Source organism: Lutra lutra, chromosome 8 (genome assembly GCF_902655055.1).
Source record: "Lutra lutra chromosome 8, mLutLut1.2, whole genome shotgun sequence".
In the NCBI taxonomy this organism is placed as follows: Eukaryota; Metazoa; Chordata; class Mammalia; order Carnivora; family Mustelidae; genus Lutra; species Lutra lutra.
The window spans coordinates 36,697,163-36,713,649 of record NC_062285.1 but is presented as its reverse complement, the minus strand read 5'-3'; the positions used below and the strand labels follow the sequence as shown (position 1 = coordinate 36,713,649).

General features: G+C 35.0%; 2 protein-coding genes across 32 annotated transcripts in view; one reads left to right on the top strand and one right to left on the bottom strand.

Moving 5' to 3' along the window:
* CACNA1C (calcium voltage-gated channel subunit alpha1 C) overlaps positions 1 to 16,487 on the top strand; it is a 735,566-nt gene that overhangs the window by 7,180 nt on the left and 711,899 nt on the right. The window lies entirely within an intron of this gene.
* DCP1B (decapping mRNA 1B) overlaps positions 1 to 16,487 on the bottom strand; it is a 54,954-nt gene that overhangs the window by 28,764 nt on the left and 9,703 nt on the right. Inside the window, exon 3 of the mRNA XM_047742081.1 lies at positions 15,093 to 15,220. Coding sequence (XP_047598037.1) covers positions 15,093 to 15,220 — 128 coding nt within the window. The remainder of the gene's footprint in view (positions 1 to 15,092; positions 15,221 to 16,487) is intronic.

The following is a 16,487-nucleotide window of genomic DNA, read 5'->3' as shown; positions in this document are numbered from 1 at the left end:
CTTCCTTCCTTTCAAGTAGGCTTCATGCCCAGTGTGGAGCCCAAACTGGGGCTTGAACCCTGAGGTCAAGACCTGAACTGAGATCAAGAGCTGGACACTTAACCTACCGAGCCACCCAGACACTCTGAGAGGTGGGATTTTCGATCTCTACCATGAAATGGCCAACAGGGAGGAATTTCAGAAACCTGAGCTACGTTTTGGCTCTTTCTCAATTATCCCAAGCATAACATCTTCAAAGCTGGACAAAAACATCAGTCATATGTCCATAGAGGACAATTCTAGGATTAATATAAATAATTTGGGAATTACTTTAAGTACATTGTATGTGTCTATTTCTTATCTAGATCTGTTCACTTTGGTGGTTATTTGGTGCCACAGAACAAAATATTAAGATGTAGTCCCTTCCCTCTATAATTTATTACTCATGCCACTGCTTTCTCAATAGCCTAGATAATCAATAATCAACCAATCAGTGGCAGTATAGTGAAAGAGAAAATATTTCATAACATGCATTGTATAGTGAGCAATCTTGTTTCCAAATTATGACCTACCTTTGTTTGCAAATTTGGCTTTCTTACTGCTATTATTTATCATGACTATGCCCAGGTACATTTCAACTGGAGCTTTGGAAAAAATTAAAGCCTATACCTCACAATATCCTTTCTAGAAGCCATCAAGAAAAATCTTATTAATTGCTTACCATATGTTACTTGTTTACTATATATTTTGTTCTAGGAAAAGGACTACAGGAGAAATGCTAGGGCTTTCCTCTGCCAGAAAAATGACTTCAAAAAAATGATTCTTAAAAGGGAAATGGAAAGTTAATTCCTTTCACTCAGGAAAAAAAGATTACGTTGTACAGGTTTTCACATATTTGGCAAAAAGAAACCTTTCTTCTTTGGTCATGTGGAGAAAGTGGATGACCCAAGCCAGAGGAAAGGGGTCTTCCCAACAATCTGAAATTCCCAACAATCTGAAAACTAGAAACTCAAATTAAACTATTTCCATCACCTCAAATTACTTAAAACTTTCAGTTGAGGTCAAATTACATGAAAGGTTTTGGTATTGTTTGTTTAATATCCTGTAGATGTGTTTTAGAATAAGGACAGTTCTACAACCAGGTTGAGGAAGCCAAGATACAAACTTGAGAAGAGTTAGTATAGCATTCTAATCAACTTAGAAGAAGAGATCAAAATAAGATGTACCGTGGTTAATAAATGCTAGGATAAAACAGAAAGGTCACCCATGAAATTTAAGTATTCATTTATTTAAGGTCTTCTTTGATAAGGTTCAATTATTTCTACTTTTAAAAATTAAACAATATTTTATATACGATAAAAGGCACAGAACTTAAAATGTTTTGTTTGATGAACTTTGGCAATAATATACTCTAAGGTAATCAACCACCCAAAATAATGCCTAAAACATTGTCATCCTCCTTATGAGGCAAAAACTACAGCACTTCTACCACCAACCCAGCAGATGAAATCATTTTCTGCCTTCTATCACCATAGATTGGTTTTGCCTGTTCTTAGACTTCATATAAATGGGATCATACAGTAGATGGCTTTTTTTGTTCAAGTTGTTTTTGAAATTCATCCATGTGTTGAACAATTGGTAGTTCATTCATATATATATACATATGTATATATATACATATATATATATAATAATGTCAGCTTTTAAAATTTTGGCCACTCTACGAAGTTATGTGGTATCCTCATAATTTGCATATCCATCCAATATGTGATAAGCATACAAAAAAGTGCTCAACAATTAGTTATGACAAAATGCAGATTAAAACCACAGTGAGATATCACTTCAGAACACCTAGAATAGCTCAAGTTAAAAGGAACAGTGTTAAGTGTTGACAAAGATATGAAGCAATTGGAACTCTTATATGTTATTGGAAAGAGAATAAATAGGCACACAACTTTAGAAAACTGTTCAGCAGTATCTCTTAAAGCTAAACATCTTTATACTATATATAAAGTGGTTGGTAAAAACGCAAAACAAATAAGTACATATATCTACCTAAAAACCACAGGCCAGAGTCCTCATGGTAACTTTATTCACACTAGTTCACAACTAGAAATAATTCAGATACCCACCAACAGGAGAATAAGATAATAGATCGCCCTATTCTGTTGCTACACAGCAACAAAAAGGAATAAGCAATTGATACAAACAATAACTTAGAAGCTAAAAAGCATCTTTTTATTGGCTATTTATATACCTTCTTTTGTAAAGTGTTAAATATTTAGCCAAATTTTTAAAAAGATTTATTTATTTGAGAAAGAGAGACAGAAAACGCAAGGGGAGGGGCAGAGGGAGAGGGAGAGAAACAGACTCCACTGAGCACAGAGTCCGATGTGAGGCTTGGTCTAAGGACCTTGAGATCATGACCTGAGCTGACGTCAAGAGTTGGACACTTAACTGACTGAGCCAGGGCCCCAAATATTTTACCAATTTTTAAACTGGGTTGTTTGTCTCCTTTTATTGAGTTTTAAGAGTTACTTATATGTTCTGGATATAAGTACTATGTCAGATATATGAAGTGTGAATATTTTTTCCCCATCTGTGGCTTGCCTTTTCATTTTCTAAAAGGTATCTTTAAGAAGAAGAGAAGTTTTTGATTTGATGAAATTTTTCCCTTTTGATGGGGTACAACTTATCATTTTTTTCTTTTATGGTAAATGCTTATAAGAGTCAATTTAAATCTAGTGTTTGGTAATACTTGTTTTTAACCATTTTTGATAGAGTGTTATTGATTTGGTTGCTTCTATAAACATGAAAAAGAATTTCTTATTTAACTCTCAATAAAATATCTATAGCATAAACCTTACTGTTCAAGCACATGATTGTGGTTTAACAGGGCCATAAGGCCCTATAGCTCAGGGGTTAAAGCACTGGTCTTATTTAACAGGGCCACTAGAAATTAGGAACATAACCTGGTTTCATGTATCATAATTAAAATACCAACTTTGGCATAGTGAATAAATTTAAATATCAAATTAGAATGTCTCAATAAAAGTAAAACAATTTGAAGGAAATATTCCATAAAATGTTTTAAAACTTAAATTTTTGTAAAGAACTTTCATGTAAGATTAAATTAACATTTTCCCACATTATGTATCTCTTCCTAGAATTATTACATTTCTCAAGATGAGGATACCTGAATTCTCACAAACTGCACTTTCTAGGAACTTTTAGGTAAATGCTACTACTATCTATATTAAATCAACCTTGAGGAACAGAGGAATGCTTATGTAAGCTGCTGAAATTGTTTAGTATTTCGAGTTTCTATCCAGGAACCACCCAGAGCTTTAAGTTAGGTTTATTGTCTGTTTGATAATGCCCTAAAAGAAAAAAGACTGATGAATAGCTGTGAAATTGTTGGTTAGGCTTTATAGGTTGCCTTGAATAAAGCAATCTAATAAAAACAGTTTGGTCTCATTGCAAATATTTAATGGTACACACTTAATGCAAGGAATTAAGTGTTGCAGGGGAGTAGAACACTTGGCTTGTAGGAGTTTGCACTCTAATAGAGAAACCAAGACATATAAATATAAGGTAAAATATAAGAACTAGTAAGTGCCTGTTGTATATTTCCAGCTCAGCATTTAGATTATTTTGAACATTTATGTTTATATATCTGTCTTGTTTGCTAGTGTAGTTTACTCTAGGAGGGAAAGAATGTGTCTTATCCATTTTTGAATTCTCAAAAACCCATTAGAGTATGAATCAGTATCAAGAGACAAATGTTCAATAAACACTCACAAAAGTCAACATAAGAGTATATGTTGCAGCAAGAAATCACAGCTAGATAGAGGAATTATAAAAACATTAGGGAGAGGTCCAGTTTCAGTTGGGTTTTTAAATATGAAAATTTATATGGCAGAGACTAGTCAGGGTGAGAGATTAGTGAGGGTGAGCATGTTTAAAAGCATGGAGATAAGAAAAAAGTATTCTGGGAAAGCATTTAGTTGTGTTTGGTTAGAAGACAAGTGTGTAAAAGTAATAGTGGACGTGGCCAGACAGGTAAATTGGGACCTAACTATAGCAAGCTGTAAACACATGGTAAAAATGTTTACCTGGTAGGCATTTAAGATTTTGAGCAGGAAAGTAACCTGATCAGACTTAACACTCTAACAAGATAAATCTAATAGTGGTTTTGGATGGAGGGGACAAGCCCATTACAAATTATAAAGCTAATGCTATATCATCTTTTTTATAGGGTTCTGAGCTCAATTTGTTAGTATTCTGTGTGTGGTAAAACACAAATAACATGGAAGTTACTATTTTAACCACATTTAAGTGTACAGTTCAGTGTATTAAGTACATTCATGATGTGCACCTATCAGTACCATCCATCTCCAGAACTTTTTCATCATCCCGAACTAAACCTCTATACCCATTAAAAACTAACTCTCCATTCCCTCCTCTCTCCAGCCGCTGGTAGCCACTATTCTACTTTCTGTCACTATGAATTCAACAATTCTAGGTCCTTCATGTGAGAAGAATCATACAATATTTGTCCTTTTGTGTCTGGTTCATTTCACTTAGCATAAAGTCTTCAAAGTTCATCCATGTTAGAGCATCTATCAGAACTTCATTCTGGTTGAGTAATATTCCAGTGTATGTATATACCACATACTGTTTATCCATTCACACACCACTGAATATTTGGGTTGTTTCCACATTTTGGTTATTGTGAAAAATGTTGCTATAAACATTATTTTGTTGATGATTTCTTTTATTTATGTTAATGTGAGATATCAGTCTATAATTTTCTTTTCTTGTAATGTTTTTGTCTTGTTTTGGTATCAGGATAATGTTGCTCATAAAACAAGCTGGGAAGTATTTCTTCTATGTTCTGGAAGAGATTGTTTAAAATTAGTATTATTTCTTTTTTGAATTTTTGGTAGTATTTACCAGTGAAACCATCTGGACCTGGACTCTTCTTTGTTAGAAGGTTTTAAACTACAAAGTTAATTTATTTAATAGATATGGGATTATTTTTGTTATTTTCTTCTTTAGTACATTTTGGTGCTTTGTGTTTTTCTAGGAATTAGTCCATTCATTAACTTGTCAAATCGATAGACATGGAGTAGATCACAGTATTTCCCTTACTATTTCTTCAATGTCTGTAGAGACCCCCACTCTTCCATTCTTGATACCGCTCATTTGTGTCTCCTTTCTTTTTTCCACCCCCCTGTTGAGTCTGGCTGTGGTTTTACCAGTTTTACTGACTCTTTTCAAAGAACCAGTTGTTGTTTTTTTTTTAACATTTTATTTATTTATTTGACAGAGAGAGATCACAAGTAGGCAGAGAGGCAGGCAGAGAGAAAGGAGGAAGCAGGCTCTCCACGGAGCAGAGAGCCCGATGCGGGGCTCTATCCCAGGACCCTGGGATCACGACCCAAGCCGAAGGCAGAGGCTTTAACCCACTGAGCCACCCAGGCGCCCCAAAGAACCAGTTTTTTATTTCACTGATTTTTTTCTATTGTTTTTGTTCTTTTGTTTCATTGATTCCTGGGTTTTTATTTGTTCCTTTCTTCTGCTTCCTTTGGGTTTAGTTTGCTTCTCTCTTCAAATTTCTTAAAGTGAAAGCATGAAGTATTCATCTGAGAGCTTTCTTCTTTTTTAACCTAGGTATTTGATGCTATAAATTTCCCTCTAAGCCCAACCTCAGATACATCTATTTTCATTTTTATTCAGCTCATTTATTTTCTAATTTGTCTCCCTCCTTGACACATGAGTTATTTAGAAGTGTGTTGTTTAGTTTCCAATCATTTGGGGATGTTCCACGTATCTTTCTATTACTGATTTCTGAGTTCAAATGCTTTGTTGTCAGAGAGTATACTTTGTATGATTTCAATTTCTTCAAAAATTTTAAAGTTTGCTTTATGACACATGATGAAGTTTATCTTGGGGTATGTTCCATGTGCACTTGAGAAGAATGTACATTCTGCTCTTGTTGGATGGAATGTTATATAAATGTCAATTACATCAAGTGAGTTGACAGTGTTGTTTGGGTTTCTATATTCTTGCTGTTTTCTGTCCATTTGTTTTATCAAGTATAGAAAGTAGAGTACTAAAGTTTCCAAGTATAATTTCAGGTTTTATTTCTCCTTTTATTTCTATTACTTTTTGTTTCACATTTTTGGAATCTCTGTTATTAAGTGCATACTAATGATTGTTATGTATTTTGGATAAACTAACCTTTTTATCATTATGTCATGTCCCTCTTTATTGCTGGCAGTTTTCTTTGCTCTAATGTTTACTTTGTCTGATATTAATAAAGTCACTTCAGGGCGCCTGGGTGGCTCAGTGGGTTAAGCCGCTGCCTTCGGCTCAGGTCATGATCTCAGGGTCCTGGGATCGAGTCCCACATCGGGCTCTCTGCTCAGCAGGAAGCCTGCTTCCCTCTCTCTCTCTCTCTGCCTGCCTCTCTGTCTACTTGTGATCTCTCTCTGTCAAATAAATAAATAAAATCTTAAAAAAAAAATAAAGTCACTTCAGCTTTCTTTTAATTAGTATTTTCAGGGATGCCTGGGTGACTCAGTTGGTTAATTAGTATTTTCATGGTATATATTTCTCCATCCTTTTACCTTTAACCTATCTATATCATTACATGTAAAGTGGGTCATGATTTTTTTATCCAATCTGACAATCTCTGTCTTTTAATTGGTATGTTTAGACCACTTACATTTAATGTATCTAATATGGTTAGATTTAGATCTACTGTTTTGTTTGTCTTTCCTAAGTTTGGCTCTGCTGTTCTCTCATTTCTTGCCTACTTATGTATTTTTGAAATGTTTTTAATATTCTAATTTATCTATTGGTTTCTGTAATCTCTTTGTATTTTCATTTTTTAGTAGTTGCTCTAGGAATCACAATACCTAACTTTTCACAATCTACTACAGTTTTCATTTTACTACTTCAAGTAACTGTAAAGGCTTTACACCTATACAGGTCCCCTTACCCTCCCTCTTTTATTACAGTTGTCACAGATATCACATCTACATACATTAACTCACCTCCTGACAACATTACAACTTTTGCTTTCAGTAATACTGTGTATTTTAAACATCTTGAAAGGAGGGATAACAACTATTTTATTTACCTATATTTTTACTGTTTACGTGGCTCTTCCTAAGGCATCCTGCAGTTCCAGCGTCCCCTTTGGTATCACTTCCCTTCAGTCTGAAGAACTTCTTTTAGCATTAACTTTAGAGCAGTTTCGCTGATAAAGAATTCTTTGAACTTTTCCTTCTCTCAGGATGTATTTAATTTCACCTTCATTCTTTTTTTTTTTTAAGATTTTATTTATTTATCTGACAGACAGAGATCACAAGTAGGCAGAGAGGCAGGCAGAGAGAGAGGAGGAAGCAGGCTCCCCACAGAGCAGAGAACCCGATGTGGGGCTCGATCCCAGGACTCTGGGATCATGACCTGGGCCAAAGGTAGAGGCTTTAACCCACTGAGCCACCCAGGCACCCCTCACCTTCATTCTTAAGGAATATTTTCACTGGAAATAGAATTCTAGTTGGCAGTTCTTTTATTTCAGCACTTTGAAATGTTGTCCCACTGTCTTCCAGGCTTTATGGTTTCTGAAGAGAAATCTGTGGTCATTCAAAATGTTCTTCCTCCATATGTATCATTTTCCTCTGATTGCTTTTATGATTTTTTTTTTAAATTTATTTTTTGGCAGTTTATGATGTTTAAGAGGCATGGTTTTCTTTGCGTTTATCCTGTTTGGGGTTCATAGAGTTTCTTAATTCCATATATTTGTGTCTCACCAAGATTGGAAAGTTTTCAGTTATTATTTCTTCAAAAATTTTCTAACCAAAACCTTTTCTCCTTTTGTTGTACTCCAGTGACACAAACTCAGACCTTTTGATATTGTCCTACAGGTTTCTGAGGTCCTGTTTTTGTTTGTTCTGTTTTGATCGGTTTCCTCTATATTCTGCAGGTTGGATACTTTCTACTGATCTGTCTTTGAATTTGCTGACTTTTCATTCCTCTATCATCTCTATTCTGCTATTAAGGGTTCAGTGAAAACTGTACTATTCAGTTCCAAATTATCCATTTGGTTCTTTTCATACCTATTTCTCTGCTGAGAATTTCTCTTTACATTCATTTTAAGAGTATTCAGTTTTACCTTATGGAGCATAGTTATAATAACTGTCTTGAAGCCACTGTCTTATAGTTCCAATACCTAGATCATCTCAGGGTAGTGTATACTGGCTGGGTTTTCCTTGAGAGTTGATCAGATTTTCCTGGTTCTTTGCAAGATTAGCAATTTTGGACTGTACCAAATGTCCAACATTTTGGTTACATTTTGAGATTCCAGGTACTCTTAAAACTCTCCAAAAATTGTTTGTTTTGTTTGAGAAGGTGTCCAATTCATTTAGGTTTAGATAGGAAGTTCTCTCTTGCCTTTTATGGGAAATGGTTCCCATGTCAGTTCCATTTCAAAGCTGTGTCTGCCATATATATATTTAGGTGCGTTCTCAAAGACTTTGCTATGTCTGTCTTTGTTACATGTATGTGAACCTCACAGGTGAGATCAGGACTTGTGTCAGTTCATAATCAGAATTAGGAGATCTTATTCAGCTTTCTCCTCTAGAATCTGCCCAACTCTCCAGCTCTTAGGGGCCCCTTTCCCCAGACCTCTGGCTATAAAGTTAAGATGTCTCTGAGTTTTGGCTTATCAGAGTCAGGCAGTCTGCATAGTTTGGGATGCTCACAGGGTGAAGCAAAAGAAAGATAAAAATATATAATGGGAACCTCCCCTCCCCCCGCTGCCCCTACAAGTCTTTAGACCACAGGGGCAGTGGTTTCCAATTACTGTGGCAGAGACAGGGCATTTCTTGGGATCTTTAGGTGACTGTGCCACAACCATCATTGCCACAGTGGCAGTTCAGCTTTGCACTGCAACTGGCTTCAGGGTAGGGCTAGGAGAGAAAAAAGGAGGAAAGGAGACTCTTTTCATACTTTGTAGCTTACGGGAGTCCATTTCTCCAATTCCCAAACTAAAAAGAGGGGTTTCTCTTAGTTTTTGTTGTTCTTGTCCATAGTTCTGCAACTTGGCCCACTCGAGTCACCATCTTGAGATAAGAAAAGAATAAAATGCAGAAATTTATCACCATACTGATTGTTCTTCAGATTTTGATTTCCCTTCCCAACAGGATTGTTGTTTACTTTCAGAATCTTCACTTAGTTGCTTTTTGTATTTAGAACTCTTAGTTCTAAACAGTGAGAGAGATGTCTGATAGTGAACTTACTATATTTTGGCTGGTGCTGGAAGCTTAATCCCTTTTTGTTATAAGGTGTTATGAAATACCTCCAAGTAACAGGTAATGAAAAGCCTGAACTGGAATGAATGTGGGAAGGGAAAGGAGGAGAAAGCAGCAGAACCACTACAATTGTCTGAGAAAGCTTCAGTTAACTTTACTATTACCAAACATGCTAAAATATAGTTCATATGAATATTTAGCCTTACAAATAATCTGTTACTACAAATGAGCACTACAGGACTTCAGCCCTGCAGCTAAGGAAGTTATACTTTTGGGGATATACCTAAGTTTTACTCTTGAGTTAATTTTTCTACAGAAATAATGCTATACATGCTAGTGCTATATTTCATATGTGCATCATTATAATGTTACTGTGCAACTCTTCAGTATGTGCACAATGGGCTAAAAAAACACTTGTTAGTTGACTCAGAAATCTAACCACCAATTAAAATACTGTTTCTATGAATGTTATTCTGCTATCCAATTTTTAAAATTTGATAATTATCAAAATAATACATGTACATAATTTAAAGTCATATAATATTTATATAATTATTTTAATCTGCAGAGCCATATAGTACACTATAACTTTTTCTTTCTTCTACAATATTTTATGTTCCTAGGAATTAAGAATTGACTCCTTTTGTTGTATTTTTCCCTCCCTCTCTCCAATGTTTCTAATGTTTCTATAGCATCACCAAACTTTCTTAACAAGAAACTATAAATGTCCCAACAGACTCAAAGTATTAGTTGTAAAGTTTTTCTTGGACACCCTTCCTGAAGCCCTTTATCCTTATACTTTAATTTAGACTGACTGATCTTCTGTTGCACAGGGGTCATTATGGGATTCCTCTTGATCATTGTTCTCAGAATTCTTTTATCTCTATTCAGTGTTTGGATCCCCTGTTTCCTGGATGGCTTATGTATCCATCATAACAGGCCCAATTATGCTTCAGTAACAGATGATCCCCAAAATCTCAATGACTTTCAGTGATAAAGATTTATTTTTTGTACACACTACATGTCCATCATGGCTCACTTTACCTCTGTGCCATGTTATCTTCATTCTAGGACCCAGGCTGACAGAGCAGTCTCTGCCTAGAACATTGCTGGTCATCATAGCAGAAGGAAAAGAGACATGGTGAATCATGAACTAGTTCAAGTATCTAATCAGAATGATACAAACTACTTCTACCCACATTTTACAGGCCAAAACAATTCACATAGCCATACTTGAGTTCAACCCTCCTGGAGGGTCGACCAGTGGCGGGGGCTGGGGGGCAAATCATGTATTCAAGTCTGACACAACAGAAGAGATATATAATCTTCTGCAGGGAGGCAAAGTTAATACATTATGAATAATAAAACTATCACAGTATGCCTTCCTCTTTCTTGTTTCTTCCATCTTTTTCATGAAATGCATCCTCCACCCTTGTAGGTTTATGTCTCTTTTTATTCCTTTATTGTCATTTCAACAGTTTTAGGAGAACCACAAGAATGTATTCAATATGCCATGTTTTACCAAAGTCCAGCAATTACTTTAAAAGGGAACTGCTAGGACATGGCCTGTTTGAAAGAGGACTGACTATAATTACCATTTTCATTTAGCATACCATATTCCATTGTTTATAACAGTTTTTCCTAGAGTCTACAAATGTCAATAAAGGATTTAAATTGTATTTCTTTCTGAATACAAAACTACCCAATATGGTAAATTCACTTTAAAACTGAGGCAGAATTTCTAAAACAAGTTTGACCTTAAATATCTTGATTTTGCCTTTTATCATTTCCTCCAAGCTGCAGGTTTATGTCTGCAATGAAATCAAGCAGCTTAAAAGAATTTCATTCGACTCCCGTAGCCACAGACAATGGTATATTCAACATGTTGGTCTAATTCTGAAATCTACCTGCCTCTGCTGTCTGTACTATCTTAAATCTTATGATATATTTGGGAAAATACAAGCTTATTTAGCTATGAAATGGAAAATACAGGAAATGGTTGCTAAAGGGCTATAATGGAAAAGAAATGGTCAAATTCAGCTTTTCATTACATTAGTTTTTATTTGATATTCTCCTAATAACTAAAATATAAGAGATTCTCAACTTAAAGAAAAACAAACTTGTTTTTTAAACTTTGGAGTGTGCAATAAAAAGATTAAGTATTTCTTAAAAGTTAAATCTTGCTCAAATGTGTCATTCATATGTATTAGTACTTTCACTGGTTTGGCCTGGGCTTTTAAAGTAAGACTTTCTTGGGGTACCTGGGTGGCTCAGTCAATTAAGCATCTGCCTTCGGCTCAGGTCATGATCTCAGGGTCCCGGGATGGAGCCCAGCATGGCCCCCTCCCCCTGCGCTGCTCAGTGGAGAGTCGCCTTCTTCCTCTCTCCTTGACCCCCGCCCCCCGTCATGCATGTTCTCTGTCTCTCTCTCTCAAATAAATAAATAAAATCTTAAAGAAAATAAAATAAAAAATAAAGTAGGCTTTCCCAGTTCAAATGCTATTTTCATCTCAAAATTGTCATGGACCCTAATAAATGACTTAAATCTCTTTAATCTCAGTTTCCTCCTTTATAAAACAAGAATAACAGCATTTCCAAGAAAAAGTTACAAGAGTTAAATAACCCATATAAAGCCTTGACGTAGTGGCTGGTGGACTGTAAATGCTTAATAAATATTTGTTGAATAAATGAATTTCTGTCCTTAATTAACATCTACCTTACATATAAGTTTATATAAATCAAACCCAATTACAACCAAGCTTAAAAACCATAAATCCTTTAATGTAATAAAACCATGTATTTTGTGTTTGGTCAAATTCAAAGTTACTTATTTATTAAACATCCTTTTTTTAATTAAATGAAGAAATTTTAAGATTTTTACTCCTTGATTTTGGTCTTCTAAGTTCATCTAATCCAAGACAGGGATAATTGTCTCCCTGGGTATTAATTTTTTTTTTTTTAACTTAGTGAATCTAAAACAGTCCATGAGAAAACTCACCACAAACCTAAATCAACTCTACCTGTTAACATATGGCCTATGACATACCTAGGCCAAGGTGAAATGCCAACACTAGACAGAGAAGTTCTTGATTATATAGGTCTTGAGGGGTACAGAGTGTTAAAAACCACTTTTTTTTTTTTTTTTTTAGATTTTATTTATTTATTTGATGCAGAGAGAGAGACAGCAAGAGAGGGAACACAAGCAGGGGTGGAGGGAGAGGGAGAAGAAGGCTTCCTGCAGAGCAGGGAGCCGGATGCGGGGCTAGATCCTAGGACCCTGGAATCATGACCTGAGCCAAAGGCAGATGCTTAACAACTGAGTCACACAGGTACCCCTTAAAAACCATTCTTGAGTGAAGCTGGCTTCATTGTTCAAAGGATGATCTATATGTTATTAAAGAATATAGGATTATAACATTAAGTATTTGAATTCTTTAGAAACATTTGAGAGGTACCTGAGACTTTGAAAGCAACCTGGGGTAAACACTCCTGTGAACCTTTGATGGCAGAGACTGAAAAGGCTTTTACAAGTAACTAAAACTAAAGACTATGGCTGCAAAGGCAATTAGTACCAGATATTAAGGAGAAAATAAAAAGCAAATAAACCCAGAAAGGCAAATAGATCCATTCCCTTCCATTCTTTGCTCTTCAACTGATTTCATTCCTTTCTTATGGAAATTCATTAGAAATATTTTGTTATGCATCCAGAAGGCTGCTTTCAATTTGCATTCATGTTTAATAGTGCAGAGAACAATAGAGATGATGTAGAAAAAAGTGGGAAAAAAAGGCACAGAATTTACAGGTTTCTGTCAGGTCTGTCATCTCATTGAGCCTCACTTTTTTCATATGCAAAATGACAGTGAAAATGTCTGCCCTACAAAGTTGTGATTATGAAATATGGTACAATAAATGAAAATGCCTAGAACAGTGCTGTTCAACAGAAATATAAGGTGAACCACAAATGTGAGCCACACATGTAATTTTAAATAAAAAAATTAAAAGAAGCAGGTGAAATTAATTTTAATAATATATTTTATTTAACTCAATAGATTCAAAATATTATCATTTCAACAGATAAATCAATATAAAATTATTAATGAGACTTTTTTTAACATTCTTTTTTGGTACTAAGTCTTTGCAAATCAGTGCGTATTGTACACTCATAGCACAGCTCAATTCAGACTGGCCACACGTCCAGCACTCCGTAGCCACTTGCAACTGGGGGCTACCATATTAGATAGCAGAGGCCTGGAGCCAAGGTGAGGCTTTATATGTTTATTACACTCAAACTCTATTTCCTACCAGATAAACCATGTGGGACTTAGGAAAGGTATTTTTAAAAATCAACCACATTAAAGAAAGTTTGTATTTTTATATTTTTGATACAGTATGTAATATGATATATTATCTGTAATATGGTGATAAGAATTTAAAATAAAATACTATCTATACTGACTAGACCATGTATTTATCCAAAATAAGAACAACCAAAAATGATTATTATAAGTCACTGATATTCATTTATTTTATATTTACTTTTGTGATTATTTGACACGTTCTAATAATCTAAAAAAATAAATAAACCTGACATAACTATAAACATACCAATAATTCAAATAACTATAAACTACAATTGATTTAACTTCACTCCTAGCAAAGAAATAGGAGTAAACAACAAAATATTTCCCTATATTACTAAATTTTTCACTTCACAGGACTTACCACTGGTTAAGTCATGTTACGGTTTTAATGGCTTTTTTCTCATAAAAACTTAAATGTAATTCTCTAAATAACAGATGACCACTTATCATGACAACTTGATTATATATGAATATAATCATAAGTTAAAAATGCTATATTTATTTCAAAACAAAACAATTCACTGGAATTAAAGCATTGTATATTATTTGGATTACATTGATTATTAAAATTATACTGAATAGTATACAGTTGCCAAATTCTTGTATCTTGATCTCACAAGCATGGTGGAAAATGTATGGAAAACACTTCTTAACTGCCAGGTCTTTCTGGAAGTTATGCACAAAGCACAGATCACGCGCAGGCACATATGATTTATTTTTAAGTATGCTCTCATTTTCTGTGTATGGAGATGCTCCTGCAGTTCATGTATTTTTCATCAAATTTTCTCTGGGTTGCCCAATAGTCCAACACAAGTGGTCAGACAATCACAAGAGTAAAATGGAGACTACTGAACAGGCGATTGCTACACCTTGTATCAAATCAGACAAGGACCATTTAGTTACCTAATATAACTTCAACATTACAAAGTTTACAAAATTTGTAATGACCAAAACTCTTTGGACTTTGGTTTTTCGTCTACTAGGTGTTCAAAAGATGGCAATCTAGAATATGGCCCTCTTTTTCCAATAACCTAGCAGGATGCTAAGTCAGAAGTGATACACAAGGAAATAGTGCCACTAGCTAAATCATCAATTCTGTGCCTGCAGCACTGCCTATGTGTCTGTCCCTCTGTGGTATCCTGACCAAGAATTTGTCTCATTCAGCCATACTCAGGTTTAAGATCTCTGATGGGTTCACACTACAAACAAGTCTAGCTGCAGAAGACAGGGTTCAAATACTTACATCTTCCTATTCACATTGTTTTCACTGAAACTTTCGTGAGGTAGGAGCAATTCCCTTAACTGGACTTGCGTATTTCCTAAGTTAACTGATGCTGACACAAACACAAAGACATCTACTGTACAATTTTAAACACTTGGCCAAACTGCAGAAATAAAACCACCCAATGCATTAAGAAAGACTCACATCTGGCATTTCTGTAGAGAAGGAAAGGATCCTGGAGCTGGAAATCCAGGTCTTTAGTAATGGGTTCTGTCCTGTTTTCCATGCTCAACCTATTCATAATGGTGAACCCATGCTTTGGAGAAGCAGACCTAAAAATCGCAAGGGGTGGGGATGATATCAAAAGACAAATTATTCCACAGAAGTACACTTCAGTAAAACTACTATACAAATATGCCTCTCAATCTTTTTGTATGTATATACAGCTTTGTGCAGACTGTACACATAAAAACCAATGATTCTTTACTATTGGTTAACAGTACTAATGTACTAATTCATATACTACTTCATATGTAATATAATCAGTGTGACTGCCCTTGCTGTCCCTTTGGCAAAAGCAAGTCCTACTTATTTAGCTATGTGTATATAGGTATCTTGCTTCCCTCTCTAGGTTGTAAATTCCTAGGCAGAAATATTAACCACTTAAAAAAAATTACGAACAGATACTTTTAAAGAATCTTGAGTGCACATCACAATCATACGAAAAAAATTTTCATAGAAAATGTTAGTGGTGGTTTGAAATTGAAGCTGTAAAATCTCTTAAAGAAATGATGCCCCTCTGGGTCAACGAACCCGTGATGAGATACAGTACAATTAAAAGATCATAGAATTTAATTCAAGAAGCAGCCATTTTGTCTTCCTCCTAAAGGAGACAACTTCATAGATAAACTACTATAAAAGTTTTTCCTCCATAACAGTGTGTCATTTAGTGACTTATTTTTCGTTTCAGTGAATAAACCTTCAGTGCCTACTCTCTGTCAGGCAGAACCCAAATTACACAGAGTGTAACTCTAACAACTACATGTGCATTTGTCTACTCTTGGGTGACAGCCATATAGTAATCCAACTGTGCAACTTCTGGTGACAAATGAAACACCAAATGCTTCTACGCTGAAACTGAAGCAAGCAGAATTCATTTATTTACTTTAAACTAGGGCAGCAGGGTAACCAACCCACAGAAATGTTCTGAGCGATAGGAAGAAAAGGTGTTTATGTTTCAGTTTTATTTCAAATTAGCCATTTGATGCTACTAACGAAGTAAAATACAGCTACAGTACTACAGAATTTTGAGACCTCCAAATTTAAACTTGATGGAAGCCAATCCTTGCCTAACTTATTTTACAAAAAGGTAAAGCAGTGGTGGGAATATGATCAATATTAGAAAGAATCACGAAAATCATTTCAACTTAAATTCCAAGGAAGAAGGAAAGAGTTCCCAAGATCTCTCACAGAGAGGGTCCTCTGGAAGTGTCAAGTTCAAAAATCACCAGTGGGTGTCTCTATGAACTCTCTACTACAGAAAGCAAACCATGGGAGGAAATAAAGAAAAAAAATTTTAAATGGGATTAGGTACTTCTA